The sequence below is a fragment of the Marmota marmota genome, unplaced genomic scaffold, assembly GCF_001458135.2.
Source record: "Marmota marmota marmota unplaced genomic scaffold, marMar, whole genome shotgun sequence".
Taxonomy (NCBI): Eukaryota; Metazoa; Chordata; class Mammalia; order Rodentia; family Sciuridae; genus Marmota; species Marmota marmota.
The window spans coordinates 713532-730004 of NW_025999999.1; the positions used below are offsets into that span (position 1 = coordinate 713532).

At 36.0% G+C, this 16473-nt stretch overlaps 1 protein-coding gene across 1 annotated transcript in view; it reads left to right on the forward strand.

The window, feature by feature from the left end:
- The window catches only part of LOC107149729 (cytochrome P450 2C18-like), a 36178-nt gene extending 31485 nt beyond the window's left edge, over positions 1 to 4693 (forward strand). Inside the window, exons 8-9 of the mRNA XM_015494547.2 lie at positions 2173 to 2314; positions 4168 to 4693. Of these exons, the coding sequence (XP_015350033.1) occupies positions 2173 to 2314; positions 4168 to 4349 (324 nt within the window). The 3' untranslated portion in view covers positions 4350 to 4693. The remainder of the gene's footprint in view (positions 1 to 2172; positions 2315 to 4167) is intronic.
- Positions 4694 to 16473: the final 11780 nt, after the last annotated feature.

Sequence of the window (16473 nt, forward strand, 5' to 3'; positions counted from 1 at the left end):
TTCTCAGTCTGTGTGCCTTTTTTTTAAAATTTTCTTTTCTTTCTTAAGAATGTTCCTAATATAAACAATATAAACCCTAAAAACAAATGTTTGCTATTAAGATGTTTGCAGTTTGATCACAATGTACAGAAATGGTGAATTTAATTATTATCTTGATTTATTCATATATTGACAGGCATCTGGGCTAATTCCCTGATTTGGCTAATGTGAATTGTGTTGCTATAAACATCAAAGTGAATGTATTGCTATATTATGCTGATTTTAGTTTTAGTTTTAGGATAAATGCCAAGGAGAAAATGAGTGTATTGGTAGATTTACTCTTAGTTTTTTAAGGAATTTCCACACTGCTTTCCAGAGTGGTTGTACTAATTTATAGTGCCACTAACAATGCAGCTGTGTACTCTGACACTTTTTGAAGAGTTCAATCCATGGTCATATAAAATGTTCCTCAGCTTGATTTTGTGTGGTTGTTTTCTTGGATATTAGAAATCAGTTTTGTGTTTTGGAAAAGAACATTATATGGGTGATATCATGGATGTCCCACTGCATCAGATTATGGCTGATGGCACATGATTTCAGTTTGTCCCATTATTGGTGCTACTAAGATTCACACTTAGTATGGGGATGTGTGCCAGATCTCTTTATTGCTGAGGTTCTGTTATTAAAGTAAAAATAAAAAATAAGTTCAGAAGATTCTTCTTATTTAAGACATTATGAATAACCTGTTTCCAAATAACTCAACCAACAAGTTTTTATTTTTATTTTTTAAAATTATTTATTTATTTTTCTCTTCTTCTTCTTCTTCTTCTTATTATTATTATTATGCATTACAATTCTTAATACACCTTTATACAACAATTTATCATATCTCTGTATACAAGATATGTTGACACAAAATTCACATCTTCATACATGTATTTTGTACAATGATGAGGGTCTCCTTCCACCATCCATGCAATTCCCCTTCTCCCCCCTTTCCCTCCCACTCCTCTTCCCTATCTAGAGGTAATTTTCTTCCCATGCTCTTCCTCCCTACCCCATTTTGAGTCACCCTCCTTATATCAGAGAAGACATTTGACATTTGTTTTTTTGGGGGATTGGCTAACTTCACTTAGCATAACCTGCTCTAATGCCATCCATTTCCCTGCAAATGCCGTGATTTTATTATTTTTTTAGTGCTGAGTAATATTCCATTGTTTATAAATGCCACATTTTTTTCCCATCCATTCATCCATGTTATTTTACTTTAGTTGTAGATGGACACATATATTTATGTATGTATGTATGTATGTATGTATGTATGTGGTGCTGAGGACCGAACCCAGTGTCTCACATATGAGAGGCAAGTGCTCAACCAGTGAGCCACAGCCCCAGCCCTCAACCAACAGTTTTAACATTAATTGATGATCCGTGCCCGACTTGATCCTACCTAAATTGTTGCAAAATGATGACTTTTCTAATTTTCACCCTGATGTGTTTTTAAGATAGGATTAATCTGTGAAGAGTTCCTCCATGTTTGATATCAAAATAAACATATTACATTCCAATGATAAGCGCTCAATAGGTGTTAGTGTACTTGTTAATATCTCACCAATAGTCATTTTAAATCAGACCAGATCTCTAAAAAATCCACAATTATTTATTTATTTAAATAAATTATTCTAAATACTCCTGACTTTTCAAGAGTGAGCCCAAAATTCTATTGTAAACCATAAACCACATGTGAGATATGCAAAAACTGAATTGATGAAATAGAGCAACATGTGGAGACAGACACCAAGGTCCCAGCTTGGTGCTAAGTAGAATTCAGAAGGTCTAGCATCCATATTCCCAAGTACTCAGCCCTACAACTGCTCACAGAGGATGCTTTCACAAAATTACTGCTTGTGGCCTTAAACTCTTGCTTGGTTTGTCTTTCTGGAATTGTCACTGCTTGTCCTTGGACCTGGATTTCCTCAAATATACATCAGATGAATTCCATTATTTCTTTCCATTTGACTTAATTTTTTTTAATTGTTGATGGAGCTTTATTTTATTTATTTATTTATATGCAGTGCTGAGAATCAAACCCGGTGCCTCACACGTGCTAGGCAAGCGCTCTACCACTGAGCCACAACCCCAACCCTCCATTCAACTTCTTTATTACTAATTTTATCTGTCTGTTGTTTCCAGGGAACAAGAATAATAACATCACTGACTTCCGTGCTGCATGACAATAAGGAATTCCCTAATCCAGAGGTGTTCGACCCTGGGCACTTTATGGATGAGAGTGGCAACTTTAAGAAAAGTGACTACTTTATGCCTTTCTCATCAGGTAATAAAAATTCATTTCAATTTGTAACTTTAGGGAACAAGATAATTTTTTTTAGGAACAGATGCAACTTACATGGGTGCCTCCTTTGGAGCTGGTAAATTTGCTCATTGTACATTATCAAATTGGAGCTCCACTCCAATACCCTTGCACTTTCCCTTATTAGTGATGCATCTTCACTACTGGGTCCCTTTGGTGGTACTTTGCGGAATGTCTGACCCAGTTTTTCCAATGGATAAAGTTATGGCATAGTTTGGTTGAATTGTGCCTCTGGCTGTATCAACAATCTACTCAGCTGAAACTTCTAAGAGTATCACTCTTAGATGCCAAGTAGCCTAGCATACATAATGGGCTCTTAAGAGTCTCACTCCTGAGTTAGGAAGCAGATGAACAAACAGATCATTGTAATCTAGATCATTGTAATCATTGAAACCTGTGCTGTGAGAGAGGGAAACACAGGTTTCTAGGGAGGCAGAGGGTGAATTTGCTTTCATTCTGCTTTTTTTTTTTTTTAGTATTTTTATTAGTTGTTGATGAACTTATTAATTTATTTGTTTGTATGTGGAGCTGAGAATTGAACCCAGTGCCTCACACATGCTAGGCAAGTGCTCTATCACTGAGCCACAATCCCAGCCCTCATTCTGCTTTTTTATATCCAAAAACATTCTAACAAGGGTGTCGGGAGCCACTCTGGAAATACACGCCGTTAAGTCCTGAGCAAGAGATACTAAACAATTATTGTGCCCCACAATAATTTGGGCTTTACCTCTGCTCAGATAATAAGGCGTGGCTCCAGGAGTAGGCACTACCTGGTGGGATTGAGTTACACTCACCTATTCCTTTGTAATCCTACCTCTTGCCCTTTTTGGGATAGAATGTTCCACGGAATCTCCCCTTGTATGTCTCCTATATAAGAATAAAGAATTCCAGTGGCTCTCTCTTTCCACGGACCCCTAAGGTCGGAGAGTCACCTTGGATTTTGAAAAGGTACTTCTTTTGTGTGTTTCCGTGCTTCCTTTGCTGTTTTCTTAAGTTATTGGAATAGTCAGATTTGTGAACCCAGCACAGGTCGCCAGCTAGGATAGAAGGCGATACAAGGGAAAGAGGGTTGAGCTGGCTTACAGGAGGTGAGGAGCAAGGGAAGAAGAGAAGGCAGGGCACCTTACAGAAGTAATGGAGTCCAGGAGAGAATGTTTTCTATAGATCTAGGGGGTCAGAGCATACCAGATAAATGAAGGCTGAACAAAACCTTGGGAATGTGGAAGGATAGTCTGCAGAGATTGCAGAGCACCATCCTCTTCCTCTTCTCATGATCATGCATTTGGGAATTCTGTCTCATCGTTAAATTGTGTGTGCTGAGACTCTAGACATGGAATCACCTTCATTTTTTTGCCATGGATTTTGATGCCCATGTTGGGCCTGGCACTGCCCATATCCAGATGTTAAGGACGGAGCCCTTCTTTTAAGTCACTCATATTTAGCTGGATAAAACAAAATAAGAGAAAATAGGATTGGAAGTGAGCCATGCTTCTGTGGAAGCATGACTATTATGAGAAAACTTATAGAGGGTGAGAGTCCACCACCTTCTAAGCATGCATTGTAAAGAGGATATGACAGGGACATAGGTCATGAAGGAAGTATAAGAGCAAAAACCTGTCTAGCACAGGGTGCCTGATAAAATGAGATACAAGTGGGTAGCGACTGTGACTAATCTTCTGTGCATCTGTCTCTCCAACCATTCTGTCTTTGACCCATACACATAAGTAATCATTCATCATATAAGTTACTGAATATTCTTTATAACATTTCAGAACCTAATGTTTAAGGAGGGAAAACTCTGTGTTTGTCATCTTTAGGAAAACGTATATGTTTGGGAGAAGGCCTGGCCCGCATGGAGCTGTTTTTGTTCCTGACCACCATTTTACAGAATTTTAAGCTGAAACCTGTGATTGACCCCAAGGACATCGACACCACCCCCATTGCCAATTCATTTGGCCGTGTGCCACCTTTGTACCAGCTCTGCTTCATTCCTGTCTGAAGAAGGGCTACTGGCTGCTGCTGTGCCACACCTGCCACTTCTCCTCCTTGGAGACATCGTCCCCCTTCTCACTCTCAGGGATACCTTCTCTCAGCTCTGCCTCACATCCCCATCCCCTCCTGATCCAGTGAACATGCAGCCTTCATTAAGGAGTGTTTTCTGGATCACTGCATAAATAAATCTGCTATTCCCTGTACTCTGTAACTCTTGCATCGACCACCACAGGTTCTAATACTCAGTTACTAATATGCTATCATGGTAAAACAGCACAATAACTAATCTATGACAATTCAGAGCCATTAATTCCCTGCACGTTCTGAATAAAATGTACTGTTGTTGCTGGATCCGTTCTCAGAAATTTATTGTTGTGCAAAATGCAGAATTAAAAAAAAATAGGTCAAAACCACACTGAGATAACCACTTTGCATACATGAGGATGGCTGTTACAAGAGGGAGGGAAGGAGACAGAACAAGAACAAGGAAACAGGAGTGTTGGTGAGAATGTATAGAGGTTGGAAGGCCTGTGCACATGTGGAGAATGAAAAATGATGCAGCCACTGTGAAACAGAGTACAGTGAGTGGTTCCTAAACAAATTAAAATTGAATGATCATGTGATCCAGTGATTCTACTTCTGGTTACATCCTCATGTGAAATAATTGCAGTGTATTAAAAAATATTTACACCCCATTTTTATACCACAAATCTCTTCACCAGTCCACACCCAAATATGGGTGTCTTAAAAAGTTGCTGACATCGATTATTTCCTAGAAGTATCTCTTGCTTTTCTTTACCACAGTGGTCCAGAATACTTAATGGAGGAGGAAGAAACTTTTTTTGTTGTTTTTGTTTGTATGTTTTTTGTTTGTTTATTTGTTTTGGGTGTATGTGATGCTAGAAATTAAATTCAGGGCATCCCTAATGCTAGGCAAAAGCTCTGTCAGCTGAATTACACCCCAGACCATGAAAGAGTGTTTTGATACTTCCAATGACTCTGTTGCCTGGGTGGCTCATAGGAAATATCATATCTAGGGAATAGTGAGCTGACTTGATGAATTAAAATTTGCTACTTACAAAAAAGTATCATGACATTATCTTCACAAAATTGTATTATCTTCGAATTAAGAAATTCCACTTCTGAATAAACCCAAAAGAAATGAAAACAGGTTATCAAAGAGAAATTTATATCTCCATATTCATAGCAGAATTATTTACAATAGCTAAAAGGTAGAAACATCCCATGTGTCCATTGAGGAAGAAAAAGATAAAGTTTGGTATACACGTGAATGGAATATTATTCAGGCTTAAGAAGAGAGAAAATTCTGACACATACTATGACATGGATGAAATTTGAAGACATTATTTTGTGAAATAATCCAGAAATAGAAGGACCAATACTGGGAATGTAAGTATGAGTTGTCAGAAACAGGCAAATGCGCAGAACAGAAAAGTCTCTGTGGGTTATTATGTGGGTGGTTTTCAGGGGCAGGGGAAAGTTGAGAATGAGGAGTTATTGTTTAATGATACAAAGTTCAGTGTTGCAAGATGAACAGAGTTCTGAAGACAGTGATAATGGTTGCATAATAAGATGAATCTATTTAATGCCACTAACCTGTATAATAACAAGGGCTAAAATAGTAAATTTTATTCATATATTGCCATAATTAAAAATGATTTACTACCCTAAAACATTTACTACTTAATATTATGTAGATGGTACAATGGAATGTGGGTAGAGGTTGGGAAGGGTAGGCAGGGGAGGGTGCATATAAGGAGGTTGGATTTCATTAGTGCATTCTATTCATGTGTAAAAATATCACAATGAGCCCTTTAACATGTGCAATTTGCATGTTAATAAAAATGAAGTAAAATATAAGATAGAATGAGAATATATTAAATTGTGTTTATTTAATAAAGCTATCCTAAAAACTATAATGTAATCAAGATGCAAAAGACTCAAGAGAAGGACTGCCTAGTGTGCGCAAGGCCCTGGGTTGCATCTGCAGCACTGGGGGTGTGGGGGTGGAGGCACAGGTGAAATCACTCCTGGGGCAAGTGCTGGTCTGTACTCAGAGACCTCATTCTTTGTAGTTCCTTTTTATGGGTATCTCTTCTGAAATTTGGCTGGTTTAGGTGACTCTCCAGGAATTTCCATGGACTATGATAGTCAAGCCAAAGTGACTCCATTTCGTTTTGTAACTCCATTTTGTAAAACAACCATGCCAAGTAGAAGGGTCATGACCAGGGCAAGATGTTCTTTTCCTTTTGCTATAGAAACCTTTAAGAACACAGAACTACCTAATGGGACATTGTTTCTGTAACTAGGGTAATGGGGCTCTGTTTCTGTAACTTGGATGACTGGGATAATTGTGATTGGCTGAGCATCCCTCCACCTGACTGCATTCTCCTGCTTCTGTAACTTGGCTTGTTTGCATTGGCTAGACCCCCAAATGTCCCTTTTGTGGTTTTCAGGCTTATAAAGAGCACCCTTGCAATTGTTCAGGAATGATCAGGGGAACAGCTTTATGTTCTGGTCAGTTGCCACCAGTGTGCTTCAATAAAGGCTTGATTCGATTATACGTGGGTGGTCTGGAAGTTAATTTATGAAACCCCGGGAGGAAGCTTTAACTATAACAGACTATGTTCTTGGAACTAATTTTCCAAATTGAAATGTGTTATCCATAGAAAGGTGGGACTGATGAAGCTGCTCCACCCTGACCAGAGGGATTAGTTTCCCACAGTATCATTGAACTTAAATGAAAGGGCCTATTTCCTTCCAACTCCTACCTCCTCAATGAGTCACTGGGAGTAGTGTGGGAAGATGGTTTATTCTGGTTTCAAGGCTCTGACCCAGTACCTTGGCAAATCCTTTGACAGTGAAAAGTGGGGAGCCCAGAGGGACCACACCTAGAGACCAGGTTCCTCACAGAGCTTTCATCCTCAGGATCTCCTCCAGGACCCTGTGCTTTGTAGATATTATTTCTAAAAGAGCAAGGACTCAGATTCAACTCTTGGGAAAAGGAGAAAACCTCCTCTTATTTAAAAAAAAATTGAAAATACCCACTTTGGGCCCCGGGAAAACAGATTGGGGAATAAAGTTGAAGGACATTTTGGAGGATCTCAAAAGAGAGGTGAAGTGTCCTTTTGTCTTAGGAAGAACATCCTGCATACAGGAATCAGGAATTACTTGGCTCCCTGCCAAGTGCCCAATTATTCATAATTTGAAGCTCTAGCTTACTCACATTTGGGTGTTTTATTTTTTTTTAATTTATTGGTGCATGATAGTTAAACATACTATTGGGTTCATTTTGACCTAAGTATGCAATCATGGAATTTAATTTGCTCCAATTCAAACCCAGTATTTCCCCTTTCCCTCTCTTCCCCCAATCTGTTTCCTCTATCCTATGGGTTTTTCATACATATATGAAAATATATAAAATATATATATGAAAAACCCATAGGATAGAGTGAAAAGATATATTTATATATATTTTAAATTGGTGCATTATAGATGTACATAAAGATGAAATTCACTGTGGTATATTCATATGTGTACATAGGATAGTTTGGTCAGTTTCATTCTGTTGTTCCTCCCTTCTCCTATCCTTCTTCCTTCCCCTTCAATCCCCTTTCTTTACTCCACTGATCTCTTTTCTATTTTGATGGTGTTCCCTGCCCTGCCTTTATCTAGCTTATTTCTAGAAATTAGACTCTGGCTTATTTCACTTAGCATGATGTTCTCCATTTCCATCCATTTGTTAGCAAATGCCATTATTTCATTCTTCTTTATGGCTGAATAAAACTCCATTGTGTACATATATGACATTTTCTTAGTCCATTTGTCTTTTGGCAGATATTTGGCTTATTCCATAACCTGGTTATGGTGACTTGCACTGCTATAAACGTTGATGTGGTTGTGTCACTGTAGTACACTGATTTTAAGTCCTTTGGATATATACTGAGTGGTGGGATAGATGAGTCAAATGGTACTATTATAAAGAATCTCCATACTGCTTTCCAGAGTAGTTGTACTAGTTACATTCCCACCAGCAATGTATAAATGTGCCTTTTCCCCCACAACTTTTCCCACATTTACTTTTGATCTTATTCCTGATCGTTGCCCTTCTGACTGGAGTGACATGGAAGCTCAGTGTAGTTTTGACTAGCATTTCCCTTATGGTTAAAAATCGTGAACATTTTTTCTATATTTATTGGCCATTTGTATTTCTTTTTTTTTTTTTTTTTTTTGAGAAATCTCTATTCAGCTTTTTTCCCTTTTGGTATTAAGTTTTTAAAGTTCTTTATATATTCTGGATATTAATCCCTTTTCTGAGGAGCAGCTGGCAAAAATCTCCCATTTTGTAGGCTCTGTCTTCATGTTCTTAATTCATTTGGTTGAAGAAGCTTTTTAATTAGATGTTGTATTACTTATTAATTCTTGGTTTATTTCTTTTGCATTAAAAGTCTGGTTAAGGATGTCAGTGCCTATGCCAATATGTTGGAGTGTTGGGGCTACATTTTCTTCTGGCACTTGCAAGGTTTATGGTATAATTCCTAGGTCTTCGATCCACTTTAAGTCAAGTTTTGTGCAGGTTAGAGATAGAGGTCTAGTTTTATTGTTCTACATATGGATATCCAGTTTTACTAGCACCGTTTGCTAAAAAGGCTAATTTTTCTCCAATGTATGTTTTTAGCACCTCTGTCATGTACACATGACGGTATCTATGTATGTTTGTTTCTGTGTCTTTTATTCCATTGATCTTCATGTCTGTTTTGGTGCCAATACCATGCTGCTTTTGTTACTGTAGATCTGTAATATAATTTGAAGTCCAGTAGTGTGATGCCTCTAGCATCACTCTTCTTGTTCAGGATTGCTGTGCTATTCTGGGTCTTCTATTATTCCAAATGAATTTTAGAACATTTTTTTCTAGTTCTGTGAAGAATGTCATTGACATTTTAATAAGGATTACATTGAATCTGTACAATGCTTTTGATAGTATGGCCATTTTGACATTAATTCTGCCTATCCAATAACATGAGAGGTCTTTCCATCTTCTTGTATCTTTTTCAATTTATTTCTTTGATATTCTATAGTTTTTTTGTAGAGGTCTTTCACCTCTGTTATGGTTTAGATATGATATGTCTCTCAAAACTCATGTGTGAGTCAATGCAAAAGGATTTAGAGGTGAGATGATTGAATTATGAGAGCTTTAACCTACAGTGTGTTAATCAATTGATAGGGATTAACTGGAATGTAACCATAGATAGATAGGGTTGGCTGGAGGAGGTGGATCATTTGGAGTCTGTCTTTGGGGTTTATACTTTGTACTTATTGAGTAGAGCTTCCTCTCTCTGCTTCCTGGTGCCACATTTCCAGCTGATTTCCTTCACCATGTACTTCTGCCATGATTTTCAGCCTTATCCCAGGCCCAGAGGAATGAAGCCAGCTGTCTATTGACTGAGACTTCTGAAACCATGAGTCCTCGGATAGACTTTTTCTCCCTAAAATTGTTCTTGTCATGTATTTTGGTCACAGAGGAAAGAAGCTAACTAAAACAACCTCCTTGGTTAGATTAATTCCATGTATTATTTTATTTCTTTGAGGTTATTGTGGATGGATCTGCTGCCTTACTAAATTGTTTATCAGCTCTAAAAGTTTTATGGTGGTGTTTTTTGAGTCTTCTAAATATAGGATCATATTGTGAGTGAATAGAGATAATTTGACTTTGTCTTTTCCTATTTGTATCCCTTTTATTTCATTCTTTTGCCTGATTGCTGTGGCTAGAGTTTCTAGAACTATGTTGAATAGGAGTGGTGAGAATGGACATCTTTGTCATATTATTCTTTTTGGAGGAAATGTTTTCAATTTTTCTCTAGTCAGTGTGATGTTGGCCTTTGTCATAAGTCTGCACTAAAAACATACTCAATGAACTATTTCATAGAGAAGAATTGAAAAAAAATTAAAACCAGCAAAGGGATGAATTTTACTAGAAGAATAGTTAATTAAAGGTGAATCAAGTCTGAATGAAGAATTGGAAATATATAAAAAGAGGAAATAAAAATCCTGTCTGTAAAATAACACGGAATAAATGGTATAAACTCTCCAACCAAAAGACATAGATTGGCAGATTGGGTTAAAAATATGACTCAACCATATGCTGTTTATGAGAGACTCTTTGTACAGGTAAAGACATCTACAGACTGAAGGTGCAAGGATGGAAAAAGGTATACCATGCAAATGGAAACTGAAAGCAAGCAGGATAGCTACTCTGATATCAGACAAAGTATACACCAAACCAAAATTAATCAGAATAGACAAAGAAAGTCACTTCATATTGGTTAATAATCATTAAGATATAATGATTGTTAGTATTTATGCCCCAAACAACAGAGTACCTACTTATATAGAACAAACTCTTCTCAATATAAAGAATCAAAAAACTGCAATACAATAATAGTGAGTGATTTTAGCACACTTCTCTCACCATTAGATAGGTCATGCAGATATAAACTAATACTCTTCAGAACTAAAAATATTATTAAAATACTATTAATCAAATCAAATCAGATATCTATAGAATATTTCATCCATCAACAACTGAATTAACCTTCTCAGTGGCTCATGGAACTTTTTCTAAATACATCATATTTTAGTACAAAAAAGCTAATCTTAGCAAATAAAAAAATAATTCTTTGCTTCTTGTCAGATCATAATGAAGTGAAATTAGAAATCAACATTAAAAACCGGAAACCACAGTAATACCTGGAAATTAAATAATATACTTTTGAATGAGTAATGGATCATAGAAGAAATAAGGGGAGTAATAAAAAATATTCTTAGAAATAAATAAAAATAGAGTTATTATGATAATCTTTGGGACACTATAAAAGCAGTTCTAAGAGAAACTGAGCACTGAGTTCCTACATTAAAAATAGAAAGATACTGAATAAATAAATTAATGTTATACCTCAAGCCCCTAGAAAAAGAACAAACTAATACCCAACTTAGTAGAAGAAAGGAAATAATTAAGATCAGAACTGAAATTAATGAAATTGAGAATAAAAAAGATACAGAGCACCTACGAAACAATTTTTTTTGGTACTGGCATTGAACTCAGGGGCACTCAACCACTGAGCCACATCTCTAGCCCTATTTTGTATTTTATTTAGAGTCATGTTCTCACTGAGTTGCTTAGTGCTCTACTGTTGCTGAGTCTGGCTTTTAACTCCTGATCCTCCTGTCTCAGCCCCCACCCACCAGCTGCTGAGATTATCGGCATACTCCATTGCACTAGGCAAAAGTTGTTTTTCTGAAAAGATAAATAAGACTCTTAGCCAAACTTAAAACAAACAAACAAAGACTCAAATCAATGAAACCAGAGATGAAAAATGATACATAACATCACAGATACTTTTGAAATCCTGAGGATCATTAAAAACTATTTCAAAAATTAATACTCTAATAAGCTAGACAATATCTTGACGATATTGACAAATTCTCAAACATATAGGAACCATGAGGATATAGAAAATGTAAAAGGTTGATATCAGATATTGAAAATGAAGTTGGTATTAAAAGCCTTCCAACAAAGAAAAGCCCTGGACCAGTTGGGTGGTTCTTTGTCTCATGTCTGCCACATTCTGTCCTCATATGAAGTTTCTTTTAGCCTCTCAAGCTCTCAACCAACAATCATGAGCTTTTAGTTCCTGGGACAGAATTTGCCATTGAGATGAGAAAATGACCCTTGTGAGCACTTTTTCCTAGAACTTTGATACCCTTTCTGTGGGTCTCTTGCTCTTCATTTCTTAGCTCATGGAGTCATTTTCATCTGAACTTCTCAAATCTTATTTATTTATTTATTTTTACATGAGCTCTCTTATTATTATTATTTTTTGCATTATAATTCTTAATACACCTTTATACCACAATTTATCATATCTATGTATACAAGATAAGTTGATCTCAAATCTTATAGCAAGCCATGATTTGCCTTTACTGATAATGGCCAATGTCTGTTTCTTCTTTGAACAGAATTCTACCTTTTCATTTTCTCTCTCCACAAGAGATTTGCTGTATTCTCAATGCACATATTTTCTACCTCTGTTTCCTGAGAAGTGGTGGATCTTGTAACATCCTCATAAGCAATAAAAACACCTAATGCACTGTTATTAACTCCAAATCAGATTTTAAAATAAAGAAAATAAGACTCTTTGGAGAAATGGCTACTTGCAAAGTAGGGGGAGGGAACATGCAAATGAGCCTAGAGTATGTTGCTGCCTCCCAAAGTAAGGAATTGTTTAAGGATTATTGGTGACACGGAAAAAGGCACAAAATATAGTCATTAGGAGACAAGTTGAGCACCCAAATATATAATAATAATAATGGATTATAACCCACTGACACAATTGAATCCTTGATTCCTTATTGATTCAGAGAAATGACCAGCTTGAAAATTTGATGTGGGATAGTTAAAGAATTTAAAAGAATCCTTCGACAGCATACTTCCAAAGAACAAAATTGAGAGGAATAAAGTGGAGAATTCTGCCAGAAATATCTGAACCTACTAATCAAATAAACATTCCTAATGAAATAGATACAATTGTTTATCACCTAGAAAGGGAAGAAAATGTCATACTGTGACCTTTCTTCCAGAAATTCTTAAGATGAATTTAATTAGTAGGAAACTGATTAATAAATTCAAATTGAGGGGCATTTTATAAACATGAAGTCTATGCTCTTAAAGAGTGTCAAGGTCATGTAAGTGAAGATTGAAGAAGTGTCCTAGAGTCTTCTAAAAAGATGTGACAAATAGTTATAACGTGATTCTGGATTCTCTACTAAGTTTTTAATGAAATATAATGGATATCTTTGGAACTCATTGATTAAATACCATTAGGAATAAGGATTAGAAAGTCCCAATATATCAATACTTAATTCCTGATTTTAATACTTTGAGTATAATTGTACAGTAAAAAAACCTTTTTAAAATAAAATATACACTAAAATATTTCTGGATTTCTGGTCTTTGGGAACATGGTGTTAATTTACCCATTTTTTTTGAACACTGGGGATTGAACTCAGGGGACTTGACCACTGAGCCACATCCCTAGCCCTATTTTATATTTTATTTAGAGACAGAGTCTCACTGAGTTTCTATAGGACCTCACTTTTGCTGAGGCTGGCTTTGAAGTTGCAATCCTTCTGCCTCAGCCTACAGAGCTGCTGAGATTAGAGACATGTGCCACTGTGCCCAGCTATTAATTTATTTTCAAATGGTTCAAGCAAAAAGTTCCCTGTATATAGTAACAATTTCTTTTCTGTTGTGATTATTAAAAAAATGAATCCAGTTGTAGGCATATATGTGTATGTGTATACAAATATATATATTTATTTTATATTATATATATAATTGTGTGTGTCTCTATGTGTATATATATATATATAATCTTTATATATATATGTATACATATGTGTATATATATGCACGTGTGTGTGTGTGTATATATATATATATATATATATATATAATACCTAGAGTTTTATAAATGAAAGGAACATCCAGTAGCATTAAATTTTATGGAAATTCAAATTAAAACTTAAATAAAATACAATGATATAATCTACCAGAATGGTTAAAATGAAATAAAGACAGATTATTCTAGGTACTGTCAATAACTTGTAGCAACTGGCATTCTTAGAGTGTAATTAAAAATTGGTTCAATAATCTGAGTTTTTTGTCAATATTACTTAGAGTGAATATATGCATATTCAGCAATTCCACTCATAGATATGTATTGAACACAAATGCACTCCATTGGGATATCCAAAGGACATAAATAGAAATGTTTATATTAGCACTATTCAAAATAGCCCTACACTGGAAACAATCCAAGTGTCCATAACAATATCATGGGAAAAATAACTTTTATGGAATAAAATTAATTATGTAATTATTAACTAAATTAGTATATATTTTGAAAGTCTCTGAGACTCATTTGTGTATTCCCTCTCTGTATTCTGCAATTAGCCATTTCTCTAAATACTCCTCATTCCTTTATTTGAAAATCTGGTTTAGAGTCAATATCAATGCAATGGGTGTGTTTATTGCTGTGAAGATGTTACAGAAACCACCAAAGACCATGCCTATTATTTCCACATTAATTTTTCATCACTGTAAATAAATACCTAACAGAGTCTACTATGAAAAAGAGGTTTTTGTTTTTTTCCCCCACAGTTCTGGAGGTTCAAAGTCCAAGCCCATAGGGCAAACTCAGTGGAGAGGGCTGCCCCAAGGAATGAAACAATGGCTCTAAATAGAGTTACTGTGGTTCTGATAGAGTTTAGAGCTATGAGAGTCAGGCAGCAAATTACTGTTTTTCTTTGCTCTGCATAAAGGATTCACTAAGCCCTGTGTTGAATTGATTAATAAATGTGATGTGTCATTTTAATAAACTTGTAGTGTAATAATTAACTAAATTAATGTTTATTTTGAAAGTCTGAGACTGAATCATGAAATATTGAATCAAAGGACATGTGGATGTTAGTAAATCCAGTGGAAGTGAATGTTTGGTGTGGAGGGAAGGGTGCAAGAGTCAGGAAGGTGGGATCCAGCTTCAGCTCTCCCTCCTACAGTCTCTGTATCCTTGGCCAAGGCAATGCATCTCCAAGGCCCAACTCTTCAGCTCCACAGTGAGAATAATGTATCTTAGGCAAAGGAAATTGAGAGAATCAAAAGGGATATGACAGGTGTGATAATCCTCTGTAAATCCTCAGAATCCCTGTAAACATGACTGATAAATCCTTATGTAATTAATTCTTCACAGATTTAATTTTTTAAAAATTAAAGGTGCTTAGAAATAACTGCACTAGTCAATTTAGGATGAATGTGATGATATTGTTAGAAAACAAGCCTCTGCATAAGCTTTTTCATTACCTGTCTAATAATATATATCATTCCAGTCAATTTTAAATGCTGGTGACCCCTAAATATCTTATCCTACTCAGGTCCACATGTTGGGGACATTCTGTGCTGTGCACTTAAAGACTTCCCTACCTCCGTGTTCTTCTGTCTGTAATTTTACTTTATACAAGCATTGCCATTACCTCCGTGTTCTTCTGTCTGTAATTTTTTTTGGTGTGAGCATTGCCATTAGTGATCTAGTGGTGTACATTATTTCACCGATATTTAGACCCTCATGACCACTGAATGTCATCTTCTGTTCAGGTTTGCACAATGGGGTCCTTCTGTGCTGTGTGTACTATTGAAAGATAGTCTCTGTCTCCCCCACCCACCACCAAAGCACATGCTTATTGTTCGTTCTATCATATTCCTTCTTTTCTCCTCCGAAATTTTCTGAGATTGGTTCTTCCCTCCATTGCACTAAGCAAGTTTTCCTTCTGTAGTGATAGAGAGGAGAGAAACCCTATCTGATTTCCTCACTAGAGAGTGTATGGTTTTTATTTTGTGAACAGCTTGTGGGTGGTTTATATGCACAATAACTAAAGTTTTTCGGTTTTGCTAAAATTGTTCTCCAGGCAGCTGTGGGGAAGCCATAGCCTACCACAACTGGCACTGGAAGAGCTCATTCCAATCCCAGTTCTGCCGCCACCTCTGAGCTGTGTGACACGGACGGTCTCTTGTTCTCTCAAATTCTGCTTTCCTTATTTGAAAAGTAAAAAAAAAAAAAAAAAAAAAAAAATAATAATAATAATAACCTCTGTCTTCAATTCCTCTAGAAAGCACTTATTAGTAAAAGAAATGTATATTAGCTAGTTACTTGATACATGTTCAGTCATTCAAGACTTATAATAGCTCTTACCTGTTTAAGCAACTGTAATGTTAGTACAGCAGAATAAAATATTTAAAAAGAGTAATGGTATGAAGAGTTTGAGAGTCATGACTGGGTAATCATTATTTTACATGCAAGGAATAAAACACATGGATTGACCTAAATGTCAGAAATTTCCAACTGGTTGTCAGTCTAAGAATTGAGAAGTTTGAACAATTTTTCAACAAAAAATTTTTCTCATTGGTTCTCAATTCTGGGTGCACGTTGGAAACAATGGGGTGTTTTAAAAACATTAAAAATAGTACCTAGGATTCACCCCAGACTAGGTACGCTAGA